Below are 19,387 nucleotides of genomic sequence, written 5' to 3'. Positions count from 1 at the left end.
GTCGGTATTAGACTCTGTGGCGCCATCTATGAGCGACAGGGGAACTATTTTACGACAAACTTGAGCATTTTCCCGATAGAGGCGCTGACCAAACTCCTAAAATTACTTCCGGCCATTCACCGCTAGATGGCTATTCATTTGAGCGAAAGTACCGGGAAACCACAAGAGAGTTTAAAAGTTTAAAAAAGAAGGCTATTCTTATTATAAATTTCTTAGGCTTGCATACAGCAAATTAGCAAAGGTAGGCGTCGGAGGACCTCTCCAGGAAGTACTACAGATTTTTAGAAGTCGTTGAAGCGACTACAGTTTGAAGAGCTGTTTGGATTTTGAAATAGTTTGCTGTGGTTGCTTGAGTTTTGAAAAAGCTTTTTAAGGATACTTTCTTTGGAGATTTTTTACAAATAATAATGTTAGACGTAGATTATTGAAGTTTGACGCAAGTATACATTGATATTGTAAGGAAGAAGAAGTCAGTTTTGATTGGTAACTATTCTATATATTAAAGAAGTTATTATTTATTTGTGGTAGTCAAAGGCTTGTCTTTGGATGGCTGTTACGATTGGAGTTGTAAAATTGTAATCGATACAAGTGTAGCTATTGTCCATATACAAACAGAAAGATCCATTTATCCATTTCTTTCTTGTTGTATTACTCACATCTGACGAACTCCACGGTTTGATTGGTGTGCATATGATGATACGTTTTCCGAACACGGGCCTTTATGGGGTCCGTGTGGTCCTCCGAGAAATTCCTGAACTGACTCTGCAGTTTCCCATCGTAGACTGCCTCTGGACGCAACTTCTCCGATGGGTCCAGAATGGACTGCCTCTGCGACTGCGGCTGTCATCAAACGAATCTCTCGTCATTACAGTGAATCCTTTCAGAGATTCTCTGAATTATAATAATTGTCGAAATTCTCCTATCGAAACATCACAGAGTTATGGATATTAGATTCATTGTACGATCCACTTCCACCGTGACGTATACAAAAACTCTCGTTGCGTATCACTTATTCAATTTAACCATATCGACCATTGTTTATTTGAAATTTCCAATACCCTTGTTGTGTCACAATTTCCAAGTCACTTTGAAAGAATTCACTGTACTTCAATTTCCCTCTAAGTAATCATCTTGATCCCACTTCTGAGGAACACTGTCGAAAGGTAGTACCTTTGCCTCTGTAAATCTTCATCGTTTATCTTTGGGAAACAAAGGTTTCGTTCGTAACGACTTGTTACTTCTGATGGCATCGTTCGTTCCACTTTCGATTGTCTTTTCACCGATAGGACATCGCGGAGACATTTGGTCTCGCGATCTCCATAGATCTCTTCGTTACGTCGATGAAGTATCGCTTACAGTGATCTACGTGTTGAATTGTTCAAACAGAGGAAATAAAGGATCTTAAGGATCTACTCAGGATCTACTTTGCTTAGGGATCCACTCAGAGATGGAAAGCAATGTTTTAAAATCTTGTGGTTATTCGTTTATAAAATATGACAAATACGTCTCTTTACTTGCAGCAACTTTTTTAAATTTTCAATTTAGAAACGAGAAAGTTATAGGTGTGGAATCTTTGAAGAATTTGAAACATTGCTGTTTCTTTCCATATGGTGCGTCAATTTTACAGTGATTTCGCAGCAGGTTGCAATTCTACTAAAATTGTTGTCGATACATGTATTAGATTTTTATTTCTATAAAGACTATATCAATGTCCAGTTTAAAAGAAAATACACTCTAAATGGAAAAAGGTTCTTAGGCACTGAGGAAACATTCTGTACTGCACATTGAGACCTATCGTTCTATTTATAACAAATCCACCTGTACATATCTTACATACTTAAATAATAATTCATCCTGCGATAATTGAAATCTCTTATTTTGAGAAATTGTTGTTCTCCCTCGAGCATGATTGATACACGATGAAACGTATTTAGTAATTCTGTCGTTCATCGATCACTTCGCACGTATTTTTCTCTTAGTATCAGCAACCTGCATCACTCGATAAATAATTGCACTCTCCACTGTAATTTATTATCATCTCAGGGTGCCCATCGATGAAGTAGATAAATAAATAATTGAAAAGAGAAGAGAATGAATAGCTTCAAGATTAACTCCCTTTTTTGCGCAGCAAACATGATCGAGAGAAGATCGAGGGAAGAGGATAAATGAAAATGAAGAAAAAAAAAGAACGATCCAGCGGTGGCGATCGTTTGATCGAGAACGAACGACTGAGGAAACGTGCCCCAACGAACGGTGTCGTTGATCTATCGACGCGTTCGTCGGCGATACTTACGATCGTCTTGGCCGACATCTGTGTCTACACGGGTATATTGCGGCTGGTATTGGGAATGCAACACTGACTGACTGAGTCCCAAGAGATCGAGTTAACTTATAAATCTGAGTCAATTCACCCTTGGCCTCTGGTTGATCGAAGTGTGGTCACGTGTGTGTATGTAAGATGCACGCTATCTCAAACCAACACAAACGCGAGCGGTTTCTAAACAGTCGAACGTATACGATTAAAAAAATATTGTGGAATAAACGATTCCACTACCAAAGCGTTACTCCACCGTCGCGTAAAATAATCGGATGATCTATGGGTACTTGGTTTCCGTCAACGAGACCTCCTCCCGCGCAAACAATGGACGCACAGTCCAGCTGGCTCGTTACGAGCTCGGAAACACATTTTTTATTAGCGTAAGGGTGCTCGATACTTTTCTAGATAATTACATAATTAATATAAATTCCAAATCTATTCGTGGAAGTAGATACGATCCAATCCCTCCGGTGTTCACCGTGTGGCGAGCGATTTTAACGTCTACAAGAAGAAGACATCCTGCCAGTTTCTATTTCGACGAACGGATCTGGAACTTTAATTGTTTATTTTGAATTAAATTTTCCCAACTCTGTTCATTGCATAAATTTTCCGTTGAATGATGATCTCTTTTGGACGGAAATGAAATCACATTTCGCAATTATCGAGGCACAACGATATTACGAACGCCATTATGCAAGCAACAACGGAGGTAATCGTGCGAAAAAAAAAAAGACGCGTCGAGATAACGGCTGTACAGTCGCGCATCGATGAATGGCACTTTTCATTCGACGAAAAAAAATGCTTGGATTGTCCTAAGAGCGATATGGACAAAATTGTCGCCGTGTTAGGATTTTTTGTTCTTTCGACTCGTGAAAGGCTGTCCTATTCCGTGGGCGATTAAGTCTTCGGGGAAGCGTGGTCCATTCGACGCGCAACAAGGGGGATAAAAATTCCATTCGGCCGTGAATCGATAATACTTTAAAGCCTCATTAATCCCGATACGCATCTGTTCCCGAGAATCGTGTTCAGATCTTGAATGGTTATCGATGTAAAAATTCGGATAATTCGAGATTATGGATGTGAGTCAAACACGTGCGAGTGTTCGCTTTTTTCTTGGAGCTAAAAATTGCTAACGTTGCGTTATTGTTAGAACATTTCTTAAATTTATGTTTTTAGAGTAGTTAGCGTTATATTAGGTTGTCCTAAAAGTTCCTTTCGTGAGTTGCATTCAATTATTTTCTGTGGCAGTGTTTATATAAATAGACAATCTAAGTTTTTTAGACATTGACGCTGTAACAGTAATGGTGCGAAATGAATTGTACACAGTTTTGTAATGTAACATAAAACATAAAATATTGTGTATGTATTAATTATTAATAAAACGAAAGAAACATTTGGGACAACCTAATACTTACGTATCTATTAGAAGGTAATCTATTAGAAGGAATAATGTTAGAAAAGTATATATATTTTCAGGAAAGGTAAAACCTGAGGTTATCGAACTAAAAGTTGTTATTGTTTAAAATACGTCTCAATTATCTGACGGTTTCACAAGTCAATATTTCTCTCCCCAAGGCAAAAAGAATTATTAACAGCCTCTTTAAAACAATTTAAATAGCTTGACAGTCCTGATGCATACATTATCCACTAATACGGAATAATAAATTAATAATAAATAAGAAAAAGCAGACGTTAAATGCCTTTCCTCGCAAACTATTCGTCACGTAAAAATGTTGAAACAGGTGTTCGGCCGCGCGTACCTCGCGCGAGGCGCACGCGACTTCTGCGTAGTTGAAACCGCGCGTTCATGATACATTAAACTCAATTAGGCGACAATTGATTTCGCGCGAAACAGAAATAAACTCCTGGGGCAGTCTATATTCTATCGATGTTAAGTGCATAAAATGTCGATGCTATTTCCATGCCGCGAATGCAACATGGAAAGAGCTATTACTTATTCAATCGACGGGGCAGTTAGAGGGACGTGAACGGGTGTATGCGGGAGCAAAGGAAAGACGAAGACGTATGGAAAAAACTCTCCACTGAATATATCGCGGTCGATGTATTCGATGTATCCGCAAACGATTGATGCGTACTCACACGATGAATTTATCAATGCTGCGTACGCGAGCGCGTGGAATACTTTGATTTGATAACCTTTAATATTCGCGCTGCGATCGATGCTTTCGTTAGATAGGCCAGGTCGTATTATAAGATACGCTTCATCGGCGATTGACAAGTTTCCTAAGCAACATAATGTTTGTTATCTTTACTTTAATTAATTGCAAGTTAAGCTGTTTGCGTTAAATTGAGATACCCCTTAATTTAGGTAATTTAAACGTAAGATACCCTTCGTTGCAATTTTTGACCTCGCGAGAGAAATCTCAGTGTCATCGATGATATTCTCCCATGAACTCTTCTTTCGTAATCAATTACGTCAATCGGTAAACGATCCAAATATTTTCGTCTTCGTCGCGAAGAGCATTTTGTTCTTATTTATTTACGTTTTTTTCAAGCGAATGGTTATTTAAAGCCTATCTACGTGAAATGTACTCTCTTATTCTAATTCGAATCGGTAATTTTTGGGTGGGAGCGATATATGTGAGAGTAATCGTACTACATTTTATTATTCAATGATGTTTTTTTTTTCCGTGGACAAAAGTTGTATTAAAATCATCGTTGATGCGATAATAGTCGGACACGCACGCTAATACATATATTGCGTATATGTATGTGTATATGTATGTATGCATGTGTTATATACTTACGTATGTGCATGTATATACATTTTTACACGTGTAAAGTCAACCGAAGTACAAATTCATGGCGAGCTCGAGTCCGAATAGGACGAGTTGCTTCCCTTTCGTCGCGCACTGTGCTGGTGTCTCCTGGACGGTGTTCGCGATCGTGATCTATGCTTGGAGGAGGTCTTCTTGCTCTTCTTGGATCTGTGCGACCGAGAACTGCTTGGACTATCGTGACTGCTACGATTTAATAAAAGGCAGAAAGAAAAATATTAGTAATCAAGTACTCCGAACTTCGAACTCAATTTTGGAAACCACTACCTCAAGAGTTAGGAATTAAACTTTCTATTCGGTCCCTAGTCAGATCCTTGGTTACACTCTGTATACATAAACTATCTATTATATCGATCACCAGACGTGTCGATAAAAAAAGGAAGACGAATACCTTCTGTGAGAACTTTTCTTCTTTTTGTGCCTCTTGTGATACTTTTGTCTATCCGCGTGACCTCGACTCCCGTTGGGACTCCTCGATCTTGGCCTGGACCTCTTGCCAGTCAAGTCAGCGCTCTTCAATCTATCCATCAACGAGTTACCACCGGTCCTCGAATCGGACGATTTCACGTCGTCAAACGACGGCGAGGGCGACGGTGACGGGACAGAATGTACCTCGTCGGAGTCGTCTTTTCGCGTACCCTGGCTAGTCGTTCCGCTAGCTCTCGACAGGACGGAAGTCTGTATCTGACTCAAAAACGCTGCTGCTTTCTTCTTCCTCTCCAACTGTAATTGTCTCTCCCTAGACGTAGCTGCTAGCTTGTCTCTTGCTGCCGCGACCAATTTATCCTTGATTCTGTCCTCTGCCTGCTTGTGCCTGATCTCTTTCTGACAATCCTCCAGGATCTCATCGGTAAGATCCACCAACTCCTTCTCCTCGTTCTTCGACTTCTTCTCCGGCTTCCACGCGTCTTTATCCATCCCTAGGACGCCTAAAGAGTTCTGCTCGCTACCTTGAGGAGAGCTGGGTTTAGAATTTGAATCCTTGTTCTCATTTTCCATTTCGTCATCGCTCTCCTCCAAAGGCAAAGCATTCCGTTTCTCGATCCCGGTCTCCCCGTCCTTGGGCTTCTTAATAGAGAACGACACGGTGGTGATCTGCTTGGTTCCCGTCGCGGTCTGCTTCGTCCTCGTGTCGCATTTCTTTTTCGCCTGTATCATCTTCACCCTCTTCTGCACTTCCTCCATTCGCTGCTGTTTCTTCTGTAGCTCCTCTAACTTCTTCTGCTTCTCCTCCAGCGGCTCCTGTTTCTGCAGCAACTCCTCTTCCGTTAATACTTTAGGGTTGATAGCGCCCTCGTAGATCGTCAACTTGTGCGCGTAGTACCCGTGATATTGATGCGACAGCTCAAGGAAATTGAACCTTGGATCGCCTTTGTTCTTCACGATCGCTTCGAAGTCTCTACCGTTCTTCGCCACGTAACTAGCCATTTTGTCGATGACTATTTGAACGTCCGCCGGTGGCACGATGAACGAAGGTCTGCTCAATTGCTTTTGAGGTGTGGATCCATAAGGGACCAAGGACACGGGTGAGTCGATGGTTAGTGGATGCCCCGCAGCCGGGTCGATCGCAGATGGTGGTACGGTTACGGCTGGGAGATGACCTGGCGACTGTATTTGTCCGTTCGGTCCGTATGCCACCGGACCATGGGAGTACTGAACAGGTGCTGGGTAAGGATTGTAGCCCTATTGAACCATGAAAGACATAAAAGGGTGTTTACATTTCAATTAGCCTCCATTCGATCGCTTTGTCATTGAACACTGGCCATTGCAATATGATATCAACATTATATTGCCCTTGACTTACCTGCCCTGGCACGGGATGATAGTATCCTAAGGTGGGAACCGCTGACTGAACAGGAGTCTCAGGAACCTGCGACATCTTTGACGGTGGCGGCCTTCCAGTGATTTTATTCACGAGCATCGAATAAGCACAATCCGCGGACGGTTTATACTGTATACTCGGAATACTGGGAGCCTATAAACATAAATAGAAATTATTGAGATCAATTATAATAGATATAATATTATAATTTGATCCCTTTGAGACGTACCGCTTCAATCTTGGTGAAAGACGGCGCCAGACTCGGATGGAGATACGGCTCGTCATCCTGATCCGACGATCCTTCTTCAGGTTCTATCATTAAAAAGAATGACAAATAGAATGTGCACGCTCATGTTCGCTAATACTTCCTACGTGTCACACAGAGATCGGTGTACATTAACAAATATGCGTAGAAGTACTTACGGCAAGAAAAACTAAGTAGAATTCAAAGTAGATGTGGGTAATCAAATCCTGCTTTAAGTTGCTTCAATCATTTCAACTCGATAATATAAAAATCAACATTACCACAAGATGGTCGTCTTAAATAAAACAATATGCGTACCGGATTCTTCTTTTTCGGGCTGCTTTTCGGGATTGTACTTTCCGGTCTTGATCGCATCTAGTATGTATCTGTAATACTGGTGTAGCCGTCCGTCTATCGACAAAAACGAAAACTGTGGATTGTTTGCCTGCTTCGCTTTAATCAAGATTTCCATTTGACCTCCTTGGCGACTTATGAACAACGCCGTTTTCGTTATGATGGCGTTCAGTTTCTGCGTTTCCGGCTGTTGAAGAAACACCCAGCGTAAGTTTTATGGATTCGTGGTTTCGTCGATCGCGAGAACTTTGTACTTTCAACGAACCAGTGAAATACCCTCTGGAATTTCCAGCTCAGGAGGTGGAACGAAAGCCTGATCCTCTTCCTGAGAACCTTCCGATTGCTTTGGACTTTGCGAATCTTCGCATGTGATTTTCTGACCGTTCCCTTCCTCGTTGTAATTATAGGCTACCTGACCATACGAGTTCTCTGAATCCAGGGCTTGATGCAGTCTTTTCATTTCTTCTTCTGTAATCATTTCGCGTCATGTTAACACTTTCTTAACGTTTTCCCTCAATGTTTTTACTCAGATCGGTGTTTTACGCGTCAAGATCACCCTACCTTGGTATACAGCGTCTTCCATGTCGTTGTTGTAAAGAGATCGATACCGTTCTTCGTCGCATAGCTGTTCCACTTTGAGTTCATCCTCTGTAAGGATCGTTCGTTGGTCGAAACCACCTGTTGGTGGTTCGTATATCCTTAAGTCCCCCAGCGCTCCGCGTCCATCGTACCTATACACATACAATGACCGAATTAAGGTAAGAAAGTGGCGTGTTTTTTGAGAGTTTGTTTGGATGATCTCGGCATCTGAAAGTTATGCCGCGAAGCAAACCCCATGTCAAAGTCATTCAGCTGAAATAGAATAGTTATACAAAACTCAATGACATTCTATTACATTTGTCTTGTTTACTATCGCATTATGCATTTTCATTGTACAAATCCATGACTACAAACTATACAGGAAGATATACACAAGGTATCGTAGACTAGATGCTAGTAACAACTTGATGCTTTAGAATATGCAAACAAAATTCAGGATATCCTTGACAATGTTTACTCAATTGTGAGCAATTAATATTTCTTCCCAAGTAATAGATTTCAAATGATCCAATATATGATACACCATAACTGCATATTTTATGTAATAAAGCTATCCGTACCATGTATAACATTAATCGCGTTGGGTGTTTATGCCAGGTAAAGCCGAATCTAGAACGCTAATACATACCATGCTGAGCGATTGTAGTACATACAACCGTCAGCTGCCGTTTGTCTCTCTACGCTGTGTCTCACCTTGCTGCTGCACCGACGGTCAGCCATAAGCACCAGCATCGCGAGAGCACGCTGCTCTGCGGTCGTGTAGAGCGCGTATACCGCGCTTCCACACCACCTGTTCGCAGCCAAGACACCTGCAGAAACCTTAAACAGTCTCCAGATTGCTTATCCGTACGTTAACCACTCGTGGTTGCGTTTTTTGAACAGCTGCACATTGCTTAGTTCTGTCTGACATCGTTCTTCTAAAGGTTACACGTACGGTGCGTTTATGCAATAATTAAATATCCTAGATGATAAATTTTGTCTAGGTTAGGGAAACGGACCTGTCTATTTTCAACGTGCTATCGCCCATCCATGGTATCAAATGCTTTCCTTGATCAATCATTTTCGCCTTGTCATCATCTCGAAATAATTTGCAGCTATATCCAAACACCAACAGCTCCTGTGGCTCCTCTTCTCCATTCTTTTTACGTAGAATCCCGGAATCTACCATCCAACGCTGACTTTTCGATGCCGCCATTTTCCAACTACTGAACCTATGGAAGGAATAACCGAGTAACGTTCAACTACTTCAACCTTGTATACACACGTGTTCATTAATTCTTGCCATTTGAGGGGAATACGATCTGAAACATAACTGAACCTCTTCCCCTCCTCGATAAGCTTCTAATACATAAAACACTAGACAGGGTTATTTAAACCTTTCATAATCACTATATCGTTTTCGACATATTCTGTTATTTCGATACGTCCCAGCTTGAGGAGGAATTCTAGCCATATGAACAATGTTTTGGATACTTTATTTAAATAACATAGATTAAAACGTAGTAAAATAATTTATTGCCTAAAGGCACAAAAAATGTTGGTACGTCACTGCCTCTATACTTGTCCAGTCTGCCACCAGAGGACTACAAACGACTATAAACAGCAACTGATTCTCGCAAGTTCTCTGCATAAAATTTCTCGAAAAAATGGAATTTTACTACTTCACATTGCTTCACATTCGAAGCAGAATCAACCGTCAAAAGTAAACCCTATCGATGGCGTATATTTAGCAGAATTTCAAAGTAAATTTCCTTTTACCTTTCCGTTCGCAAACTTTATTTTAGTCGCTACAAATATCCTCCATAGTAACATCCTTGATTACAGAACATATATATACGTAACTTGCAAAGCATTTGTGGCCTGTTTTAGAATCGACTGCAATCGACGAGAGTCCCGATTGATCGATATGGTTTTGATTCGTGCGCGTGTATGCGTGCGATATAACGAACACTAGGATGACAGCGCGTATACCGACGCACTTAACGAGAGGTATCCGTTTTGCGGTGAATGAAAGGATGGAAAAGTAGCGTTCGAAAGTTACGGAAGATATCAGGTAACATGCCCGCGTATTTGCACGCGATGTGGATTCACTGGTGGACTATGTTCGTTCGTTAAGTTACGTTATCGCCTGTTACATGGAGAGGTAAGTGCGTCAGGTGTATGGCGGTCTATGGGTGCAACAAAGACGGGACGCGTGGGAAGATCAGAGGCAGCAAGAGGAAGCACGTACCGAGAAAACGGGTGCAGGGAAACACGAACTGAAAAGTATCTTCGAAAGTGAACGTGATCGAAAGCTCGTCAGAATGGACGAGTGCATGTTGAACGATTTATTGGAATGCTCGGTATGCCTCGAACGGTTGGATACATCGAGCAAAGTGCTACCTTGTCAGCATACCTTCTGCAAGAAATGCTTAGAGGAGATTGTCAGTACCCATCGAGAATTACGATGTCCCGAATGCCGTGTTTTGGTCGACGCTAAAGTGGATGATCTACCACCTAATGTATTGTTGATGCGTATTTTGGAAGGAATGCGCAATGCTGCTCCCAAACAAACGGCGAAATTTGTGACTAAAAGCAACTCAGGACCACAGAGACTGTTCGGTGGGCATCAGGTTACTTCAGCTCCTATCGTAACTACTAGTCTTACGGCTACCACATTCGCGAATGAACCGGTGAGACATGCTAATGCTGCAGCCAAGCAAGTTCAAGTACACAACCAGGCGTATGGTAGAGCAATCTATGACTACATGTCAAAAGTTCCGGGGTAATAATATATAATTTCTTGTCATTTTAATTATTTTCATATAATTGAAAAGCTTACCAGACATTTTATATTTCAGAGATTTGTCTTTTAAGAAGGGTGACATTGTCATTCTTCGGAAAAAGATTGATAACAATTGGTACTTTGGAGAGAGTGCCAACAATTATGGAGTTTTTCCATTGTCTTATGTTCAGGTACTGTTTCGAATATTTTACCAAATATTGCTTTTGTATTTACTTTAATTAATTATGTGTTGTAGGTAATGACACCATTGACGCCACATGTTCCTCAATGCAAAGCTCTCTATGATTTTAGGATGACAAATGATGATGAGGATGGCTGCCTTACATTTAATAAGGTAACCTGATTGTAAATTTATCTGATTCTATATAACATTTTGTCCTTAGAATGCGAGGAAAATAAATACTTTTTTATAGGGTGAAGTAATTAGTGTTATCAGAAGAGTGGATGAAAATTGGGCAGAAGGAAAACTTTTGGATAGAATTGGCATCTTCCCATTGGCTTTTGTGGAGCTGAATAGCGTGGCAAGAGCTTTAATGAAACTTTCAACAAAGTAATTTTTATGAGTTTACAGAGTAAAGTTAATGCTTGTGTCTATGTCTATGATGATTGTATTTTTCTTGTCTAGTGTACAACCTGGTCCATCAAGATTAGCACCCCCAACTCCTACTAATGAAGAAACTACACCCCTAATACCAACCGATCATTCGCGTAACGTACAAACAACAAGTCAACCACGGCCACAACTTATGCAGGTTTCGTAATATTTTTAAACTTCTATCAGTTAACATTTTTTTTAATGAGAATTGTTTCATAACATAAAATAAGTAAGAAGAAATATACTAATTCCTAATATATCTTTCAACAGAATACAGCTTTACCCGTTTCCGATACTGTTTCCAATGTATCGTCTGGAGGTAGTTCTTCAACAACTACTCCAAATACTCCCAATAGTTCAAGTACTTCTAGTAGTTCTAGCACCGCTCCGAGCAGCCCTAGCAGCCCGGCAACATCTCCTCCAGCAGTTGGAAATAGACACAATATCAAGCGTCATAGCTTCACTGCTGTTAACACTGGTCATCAAGCTCATCCCCACCACAGACACAGCGCTGAAATACTTAGTCCACCTGTGGACAATGCTGTTGGAAACAGCAATAGCGGATGCAGCAACGATTCATTCTCCCCATTACAGGTAAGAATTTTCACTTATATGTTACAAAATATCGAGGTTTAATTATTATAAATTTATCGTTTATCAGACTAGCGCCAGCGATGTGGATCACAGCCTTCGACACAGACGAAGTGGTAGTAGCGATCTCGTCTTCGTGCAACCGTCGCAAAGTTTGCCCGCTACCACGACCAGCAATAGTCATTTACCTGCTGCATACATAGCGTTGTACCCATACAAACCGCAGAAAGCGGATGAGCTCGAATTAAGGAAAGGTGGAATTTATATGGTGATGGAACGTTGTCAGGACGGCTGGTTTAAAGGAACTTCTAACCGTACTCAGAAATGTGGAGTCTTTCCTGGAAATTATGTTGCTCCTGCTAAGTACGTGAAGCATTACCCAACTATATTCGCGATATAATTTCTTAATCTTTTAAACGGCTATATATTTGCACAGATGCCAACGTAGTCTATGCCGAGGACCACCGAATACAGGACAACATCAGAACTTTCCATCGTCGACCGAGTCGCGGATTACCTTGATATACACCAAAAATAAACGACCCACGCCACAGCCTTATAATCCACGTACATTGCTACCACCTGAATTACCACCACGCGCTATCAGTCCTTCTTCGGTGGTATCGTCGTCTTGGCACGGTCAAAGTCAAACGCAAAGTCAGGAGAAAAGTCCTCCTCGACACAGTGAACAAAATCCGGTGAATCCACTTGGACGTAGTCACAGCGCTGTGATGTCATCGAATATTTGTACGTAATAATTATATTAACCGTTCGATATCAACAGTACGAGACGTTTTTATATTGCAGCTTCACCTGGGAAACAGGTAACTTTACCGCAATCGTTGACTACTACGACTACTATTTCTGGAATCAGTAATAGTAGTTCCATCGCAACTGTCGCTGCTACTTCTTCCATCGTAACTGAAATGAATCGAAGCCCGAACAGTACTTTGCGCGCGGTTGCGTCTCCTTCCTCTGCCCCTGCCACTGCTGCTACTGCATCCAAAAATACTGAAAAGGTATGTTCATAGATCGTTTAATCATATTTTGACTAATATAAATTTGGTCTTGCAATATCTACCGAGGAATCATTATTCTTATCACGTGACCATGAATCGATATTTGTATTTTTAAATCGTAGCAGAAGGAGAAAAAAGATAAATGTGTGTCCTTAATGCGTCGATTAACTAATATCAAGAAATCAAAATCTCCGCCTCCCACTACATATTCAATGGACAATCCTGTGTTCGACGATGGTAACTCCATCAACCCAGTACACGTTCGGTAAGATTTCTATATTGTTACAAAAACGACAGCCCCACGCTTTATACAAGTATAACGCGTCAAATGTAACACATCGAAATAATAACGCAATTTCTAATAAATGAATTTAATGATCCTTAATTATAATTTGCATGTCAATAGCGTACCTAACACGATTTATTAATAATTCGCATGTACTGTTATTCAAGTTCGTTTTGATTTTGTGTACACATATGTATGTGTGTGTATGTACCTTCACTATGTGTCGTGCAGGTATACACTTTTTACGTTTATTGAAATCACTGCATGAATTTTGATGCTTGTGCATACAATGAAAAAAAACTAGAAGGTCATTCGTATAATGTACAGAATAGTATAAAGTATTAAGTTTCATCTCGATTCGTTTTCTTTTCTTTTTTTTTATATTTTTTTTTAAGGCAATATGAGCTGCACGTCTTGAATTATTTGTCTAATTCTACATGGGGGGGTGGGTTGGGTGGGTATATTTAAAATTAGATCGGGATCTTGCCCAAGTCAGTTGCTACAGGTGGGAGCCACGCAGGAATTAAATGCTTCAAACAACCATCATCGTTTGTGTCCAGGCTCTGTACAAGGGCACGTCACATCTTCACAAAGACTTAAATACAAGGAGAGACCATCTTTACCGGTCTCGATCCTCCAGAGGTTAGTCGTTGCTTGTAATTATAAGTTATTCGTCGGGTACAGTAACAGAAACGTTAGCGTTCGCAGTAAAATATATTTGTTCAGCTCATATATAAAATGGTAATTCAATATTGCCTTTTATGCAAATTACTGTGTATATAATAATTGTGTGGTGCATATGTTTGTCTACATTAACATTTACAATTAAATGCCATGTTTAGGTAAGTATGTTCACAGAAATTTGTAAAACCTTTTTATGTTATAAATGCTTAGTATGTGGATAGCATTAAAGCATTATGTTTCACGCCTGTTTTACTTAGTCACGTTTTTTAATTGCTTCTATTGTTTTATTTTACGATCACCAATTTTTATTGAAAGTTTGCCCGTTAGTTTAGAATTCGTGCATTCGATTCATAACCACTGCATATAATTAATAAATATTTCGTGTAACCCACCCGATTACGTTTGGTCTCACATTTTTTTTAAACGTTAATAGATCCAGCGAATCGGGTGGAATGGTGTGTACGACAGTCGGAAATCATCACCGTAAGAGCAACTCTTTAGATGCTGGTATGGGGAAACAGACAAAACAGCAACCTTCTCGTGAACGGTATAAAATTTGCACTTCGCCAAAATGATAATTCTCTTTGTTTGTCCTATAATTTAATCCAATAACCGCTTCGTTTCTTCAGAGAGCGAGTATACAGATTCCGCTGCATCGTGCCATATCCACCTAACAGTGAATTCGAACTAGAACTTCGTGTTGGAGACATTATTTATGTACATAAAAAGCGCGATGATGGTTGGTATAAGGGTACACAACAAAGAACGGGTCGCACAGGACTTTTTCCAGCGAGTTTCGTTGAGGCCTTCTGAGATACGTCGCAAGGTCATTTGGTATTAGAAACCTGTATATAATTCTGCACAAAAAAGTCAAAAGTAACTTATCCCGAGTCACTTTTCGATTTTATTTGAGGTACGCTTGTCGGTACAAGGGTAAGTGTATAATTTAAACAATGAAAATTGCTTTGTATAGCAATGTACTAAACATTGTATTGAATATATACACGTGTATATTATGTGCAGTACGTTCACATAGTTTTCTGCCGCGATTACGATGAATAATTTTTGAAATCGTAACACACGTTAAGTATATTGAAATTATTCAAAATATATACTACCATTGGTCTTATATTAAACGAGGGAACTAATAAGAAAATAAGAGATTGTGCTATATCGATAACTGCCATTTGAACAAGAATATTTAAAATGGAAACTTTATTATTCTATTGTTTTTTTTACTAGTATAAAATCAAGTAAATTATTCGTAATAGGACTAAGAATCTATGATGTTGATTTGATGTATTTATATTTCAAATCTTTGTTTGTATGCGCTAGTTCAGCGAAAATGAGAATGATTAAAATTACATTATCTATGAAGCAAACATTATTATTGAATTACGTATTACTATTCTATGAATCTTTGTTTTTTGATACCGAAGGATTGTTATTTAAGATCCAGTTTTGTGAAGAAGATAATAGACTGGATTCGTTAAGGTTTCCTTTGATCAGTTTTGAGTTGTTGCTTTTAAAGAATTTATGTGGCATGTTTTGTGATACCATTAGAGTTGTATGTAAAATATGAACTTCAAATATCTTTATCATTATGCCATTTTCTATCTTCATAAGGTTAGTTTTTTTGACGAATATCCTTTTATAAATACATGTTACACTATCTTTAAATAATAAGATTTTCACTCCTAAGTATATGGAATGATACAACATTTTCGTAGAATCTGTTGTTCTTTCATTGTTAAGTTACTTTCTATTTGTACAAAAACATATCTAAACTTACGTACTAATTTCAAGTTACTCAAAGACATGAAATGACAATTTTATTAAATATGTAATTATCAAAGACTGGCCTATATTTCTGCACAATGTACATTTCCGTTAAGTAGTCTTTAGCAGAAAATTGAGCCGCATCTTTACTATTTCTAGTAAAATCGTCCTTATAACTATACCGTATAAGTAGACATATATCCTTTTTCTTATTTACAATGCATGTACATACACAATCGTGTATAAGAAGATACACAAATAGCCAATTTCAGCTAAAACTGTAAGAAACTACTAAAGTTAAAGTAATGTGCTTCCAGAGGCCGAGTAACGATCAGTATTTAGGTGCAAATTTATGTTTATTTTCCATTTTCAACCATTTGGACAACAAAGAACTCCTCGCATGTTTTGAAATGCCAATTTCAATTAAAATTTTCATCTTTCTCTCCCGTGGTGGAATAAATGTTACACTGACTTTTTGTAATTTCCCTGGCACTTTCCCTTCATGCGACAGTCCTTTTCAAAGTGTCCTGTTCTCCCACATGCATCATAACTAGGGGTCTTTACTTGTAGAATGCCAGACACATTTAAAGCCACCACCTGAGTTGCGACAGTTGATAGTGCCAGTTGCATAGGTGCGACACATCTAACACACGCATTCAACATCATAACGTATATAACAAAAACTGTATTCTTTGAAGTTCCGAGAAACGTCTGATGACAGTTTAATCGGTCACTATCGTCGGTAACGACCGACCTTATTCTTCATCTTTAATGTTACGTAGCTGACCATGATTTAATATATCTGGTGCTCGTAGCAACATATTATCTACAATCGTGCACAACATTTATAACAACTATACGTGTTAGTATCGTTATCGTAACAATTTTAATTATGCCTGTTTTTAAGCAATGCTTATTCATAGGATAGTACATACAAAAGTACATTAAATAATATTAGCAGTTTCTAAAAATTCAGTAAGCACTCACAAGTCTGATCATGTATTATCTTTCTATATATAATGTAATTTATTTAATTTATAAATTTGTGTTTTTCAAACACTGCAATAAACTGTTTTATAAATGTTTACTATCATACTATATCTCAATATACATACGAGATTTGGCTTCTAACGTTATCACCCCGAAAATCGCCGTTTTCGTTGACACATATCGAATTGTTGTCATGGAAAAAGAAATATGAACGCAAGTTAGGGTAATTTTTGTCGAAATGTGAAAGTCATTGATAACTTTTTTTTTTTAACCATTATATATTTTTTGTGCATAGTATTCTAGTTAACATCGAAGAGAGTTCAGTGACCTGTATCAACATGGCCAGTTCCATGTAGTCCTATTCAAACAAAACATCGATGACTTTCAATTTCAAAAAACGTAATTTTCAAATAAATATACTGCCAAGCATTCACCCATCCAAAATTAAAATATTTCTTTCTCAAATGGTTTCCATTGTCAGAAGAAAGATAGTAGGATTATCGCGTTAGATGCCACATCCTATACATATATAATGTAGAAATAGGACACAGAGGAAGAGAAGAACGGATGAAAGAAAAGTAACATTTGTTTCAGCAATTTGGAGAATAATAAACTATTCTCTTTCATCGAGATCACCTCTTTACTTTAGTATATTTATCATTGTTATTATTTACGTATTTAATTATTTTACGTCGCAAATTTCATTAAATATGTATGACTTCGTAATAAATGAATAGTCAAATTTTACGGGGAAAAAAATATTTTTAAAAACTTTGTGACAAAAATAAGAAGTATTGCCCTGCTAAACATTTTAGCAACATTAATAGAAGACATTATACATTATACAACATTAATAATTTTATTCTTCTTCTTCCTCTGGCGCTAGGAAGATGTATATCCATATTCAGTAGCATACACCTCATAAAAATGTATTTATATGTATGTGTTTTATATAACATAGGAATTACGTAATTTATTATTAATAGCGATAATAGCTTGTAAAGGAAACATTACTTTATTATAATAGATCAATTTCAAATAGTAATATAACTAATAACAGTCTGCATTCATGTGTAATGGAATGGACCCTACTGAATCTTATGATTTTTTTATTGAATTCATTATCATTTTAACTCGAGACATGACATTGGCTTAATAAAAAAAGCATAAATCAGACATCATTTAGAATTGTAAATAAAATGCGATGGTGCAGCAAGAAACTTTAAATATACTTTACGACGATATAGTATAATAAATAGTAAAAATTGTAATTATTATATTTGATTTTCTATAACATACAATTTTGTCATAAGGAGGAGCTTATAGCGAAACACGCGTAGGCACAAAATCGTAGACACTTTTCAAAATTACCTACTTATATATGAACGATATTCAAATCCAGTCAACAATCTTTTGTTAATTTCGTTATAGTAATTTTTAATCTATCTAAGATAGACGTTTCTATCGATCATTCGTTTCACATGCTACTTAGTACTTTCTTCTTTGTTACAAGCACACAATATTACGTCGAATCCGTCTCCATATTATGCCCAGCGTAATTTACATACCATAGAATTAACATTTAAATAATAAAAGGTGTAATAAAATTCTACAAATAACTATTGTAAAACGTTACATCTATGAATGATTTTCTTTCCCTATTGTAACAATGTAAGTGATTCATTGCCAATAAATTTTATTGTACCTGAAAAAGTTCTGACTTAATCAAATAAAATAATACCGTTCATAACTAACTTTTCAAAAAGCATATAGAATGTGTTTTTTAAACAAAAATATCTTACGAAAAATATTTGTTTGCTTTCAATTTACGATAAACTTTGTATCATTACGTTTTCTGTTCATTTATTTATAAATTGTACTATTTATTTAAGCCAGTGTTGCTGTTTGTTCTCCTTGAGCCTATCTATACATATCTTCGTCGTAGCTGTACAAATATTACAAACAAACAAATTACGAGATAAAACAGAAGCGTTAACGTCAAAACTAGCAATGTATTTTCAAAATTTTCCTTTCTGTATGTGGATGTTAGTTCACGTCTAAAAAACAGCCGAATGTATTTCAATCAAATTTGGTATACATGTGAACATTTTTCTGAATTAAAGATATGATACTTTACATCGAGCTTCGTTTGCATTATTTAACAAGAAAAAATAAATAAATAGATAATGCTTTTAATATTCCTTCCTTTCGATTTCAACTAAAAAAAATTGTATAAAAATTGATTTATTAATGCATAGTGTAATATATATCCATCCACGGAAGTCCATATATGCAAAAGCTGTATTCTAAATATTTTTTATTCGGAACAATGGTTGATAAGGAACCTGTATTTATTCTGGAATACATGGTAATACTATTAAAACATTAAAACAATATTAATACAAAAGTTAAATACGATATTCGCGTATATATCGCTTTCCTAAGTGAAAAAGGTAATATTTGCTCAAAAATAGTTTTTATCTTTGCTCAAAACAATGGGCTATTAGTATTCGTTTTGTACTT

General features: G+C 37.8%; 3 protein-coding genes across 8 annotated transcripts in view; 1 reads left to right on the top strand and 2 right to left on the bottom strand.

The window, feature by feature from the left end:
• LOC128874256 (inositol oxygenase) overlaps window positions 1-2,452 on the bottom strand; it is a 6,857-nt gene extending 4,405 nt beyond the window's left edge. The window contains exons 1-2 of the mRNA XM_054118804.1: window positions 2,294-2,452; window positions 657-840 (exon numbers count right to left, since the gene is read on the bottom strand). Of these exons, the coding sequence (XP_053974779.1) occupies window positions 657-840; window positions 2,294-2,311 (202 nt within the window). The 5' untranslated portion in view covers window positions 2,312-2,452. The remainder of the gene's footprint in view (window positions 1-656; window positions 841-2,293) is intronic.
• Window positions 2,453-4,919: 2,467 nt separating this feature from the next.
• On the bottom strand, window positions 4,920-10,010 carry LOC128874253 (splicing factor, suppressor of white-apricot homolog). 3 transcript variants are annotated; one of them, XM_054118794.1, is made up of 9 exons: window positions 9,894-10,010; window positions 9,134-9,346; window positions 8,097-8,266; window positions 7,801-8,003; window positions 7,500-7,722; window positions 7,167-7,249; window positions 6,920-7,090; window positions 5,507-6,798; window positions 4,920-5,301 (listed from the first exon to the last, which is right to left on the bottom strand). In XM_054118794.1, exons 2-9 carry the CDS (start codon window positions 9,328-9,330, stop codon window positions 5,139-5,141), a joined length of 2,502 nt encoding a protein of 833 aa, XP_053974769.1. In that variant the 5' UTR covers window positions 9,331-9,346; window positions 9,894-10,010; the 3' UTR covers window positions 4,920-5,138. The 3 variants fall into 3 exon arrangements, with proteins under 3 accessions (XP_053974769.1, XP_053974770.1, XP_053974771.1); XM_054118795.1 differs by lacking the exon at window positions 9,894-10,010 and having other exon boundaries at window positions 8,829-9,277; XM_054118796.1 differs by lacking the exon at window positions 9,894-10,010 and having other exon boundaries at window positions 8,097-9,052; window positions 9,134-9,274.
• Window positions 10,011-10,081: 71 nt separating this feature from the next.
• LOC128874252 (E3 ubiquitin-protein ligase SH3RF3-like) lies at window positions 10,082-19,384 on the top strand. Of its 4 annotated transcripts, none has more exons than XM_054118790.1 (13): window positions 10,082-10,899; window positions 10,976-11,090; window positions 11,156-11,254; window positions 11,334-11,470; window positions 11,546-11,672; window positions 11,786-12,109; window positions 12,177-12,469; window positions 12,543-12,853; window positions 12,914-13,125; window positions 13,251-13,390; window positions 13,886-14,053; window positions 14,529-14,642; window positions 14,725-19,384. In XM_054118790.1, the coding sequence occupies exons 1-13, from the start codon at window positions 10,439-10,441 to the stop codon at window positions 14,906-14,908; spliced, it is 2,685 nt and encodes an 894-aa protein (XP_053974765.1). In that variant the 5' UTR covers window positions 10,082-10,438; the 3' UTR covers window positions 14,909-19,384. The 4 variants fall into 4 exon arrangements, with proteins under 4 accessions (XP_053974765.1, XP_053974768.1, XP_053974764.1 ...); XM_054118789.1 differs by having other exon boundaries at window positions 10,085-10,899; window positions 13,248-13,390; window positions 14,725-19,383; XM_054118793.1 differs by lacking the exon at window positions 14,725-19,384 and having other exon boundaries at window positions 10,084-10,899; window positions 13,248-13,390; window positions 13,972-14,053.
• The last annotated feature ends 3 nt before the right edge of the window (window positions 19,385-19,387 follow it).

Source organism: Hylaeus volcanicus, chromosome 3 (genome assembly GCF_026283585.1).
Source record: "Hylaeus volcanicus isolate JK05 chromosome 3, UHH_iyHylVolc1.0_haploid, whole genome shotgun sequence".
Classification (NCBI taxonomy): Eukaryota; Metazoa; Arthropoda; class Insecta; order Hymenoptera; family Colletidae; genus Hylaeus; species Hylaeus volcanicus.
Note: the sequence above shows the minus strand (reverse complement) of the source record. Positions and strands in the feature narration are given on the sequence as shown.

Coding starts and splice junctions, on each gene's coding strand:
- LOC128874252 (XM_054118789.1), top strand. CDS start 10,439: ATGGACGAGTGCATGTTGAACGATTTATTGGAATGCTCGGTATGCCTC. Junction 11,255..11,333: donor GCTGCCTTACATTTAATAAG/GTAACCTGATTG, acceptor ACTTTTTTATAG/GGTGAAGTAATTAGTGTTAT. Junction 12,854..12,913: donor TGTGATGTCATCGAATATTT/GTACGTAATAAT, acceptor TTTATATTGCAG/CTTCACCTGGGAAACAGGTA.
- LOC128874253 (XM_054118794.1), bottom strand. CDS start 9,330: ATGGCGGCATCGAAAAGTCAGCGTTGGATGGTAGATTCCGGGATTCTA. Junction 8,004..8,096: donor GGAAGACGCTGTATACCAAG/GTAGGGTGATCT, acceptor AAATGATTACAG/AAGAAGAAATGAAAAGACTG. Junction 7,091..7,166: donor CTTTCACCAAGATTGAAGCG/GTACGTCTCAAA, acceptor TTATGTTTATAG/GCTCCCAGTATTCCGAGTAT.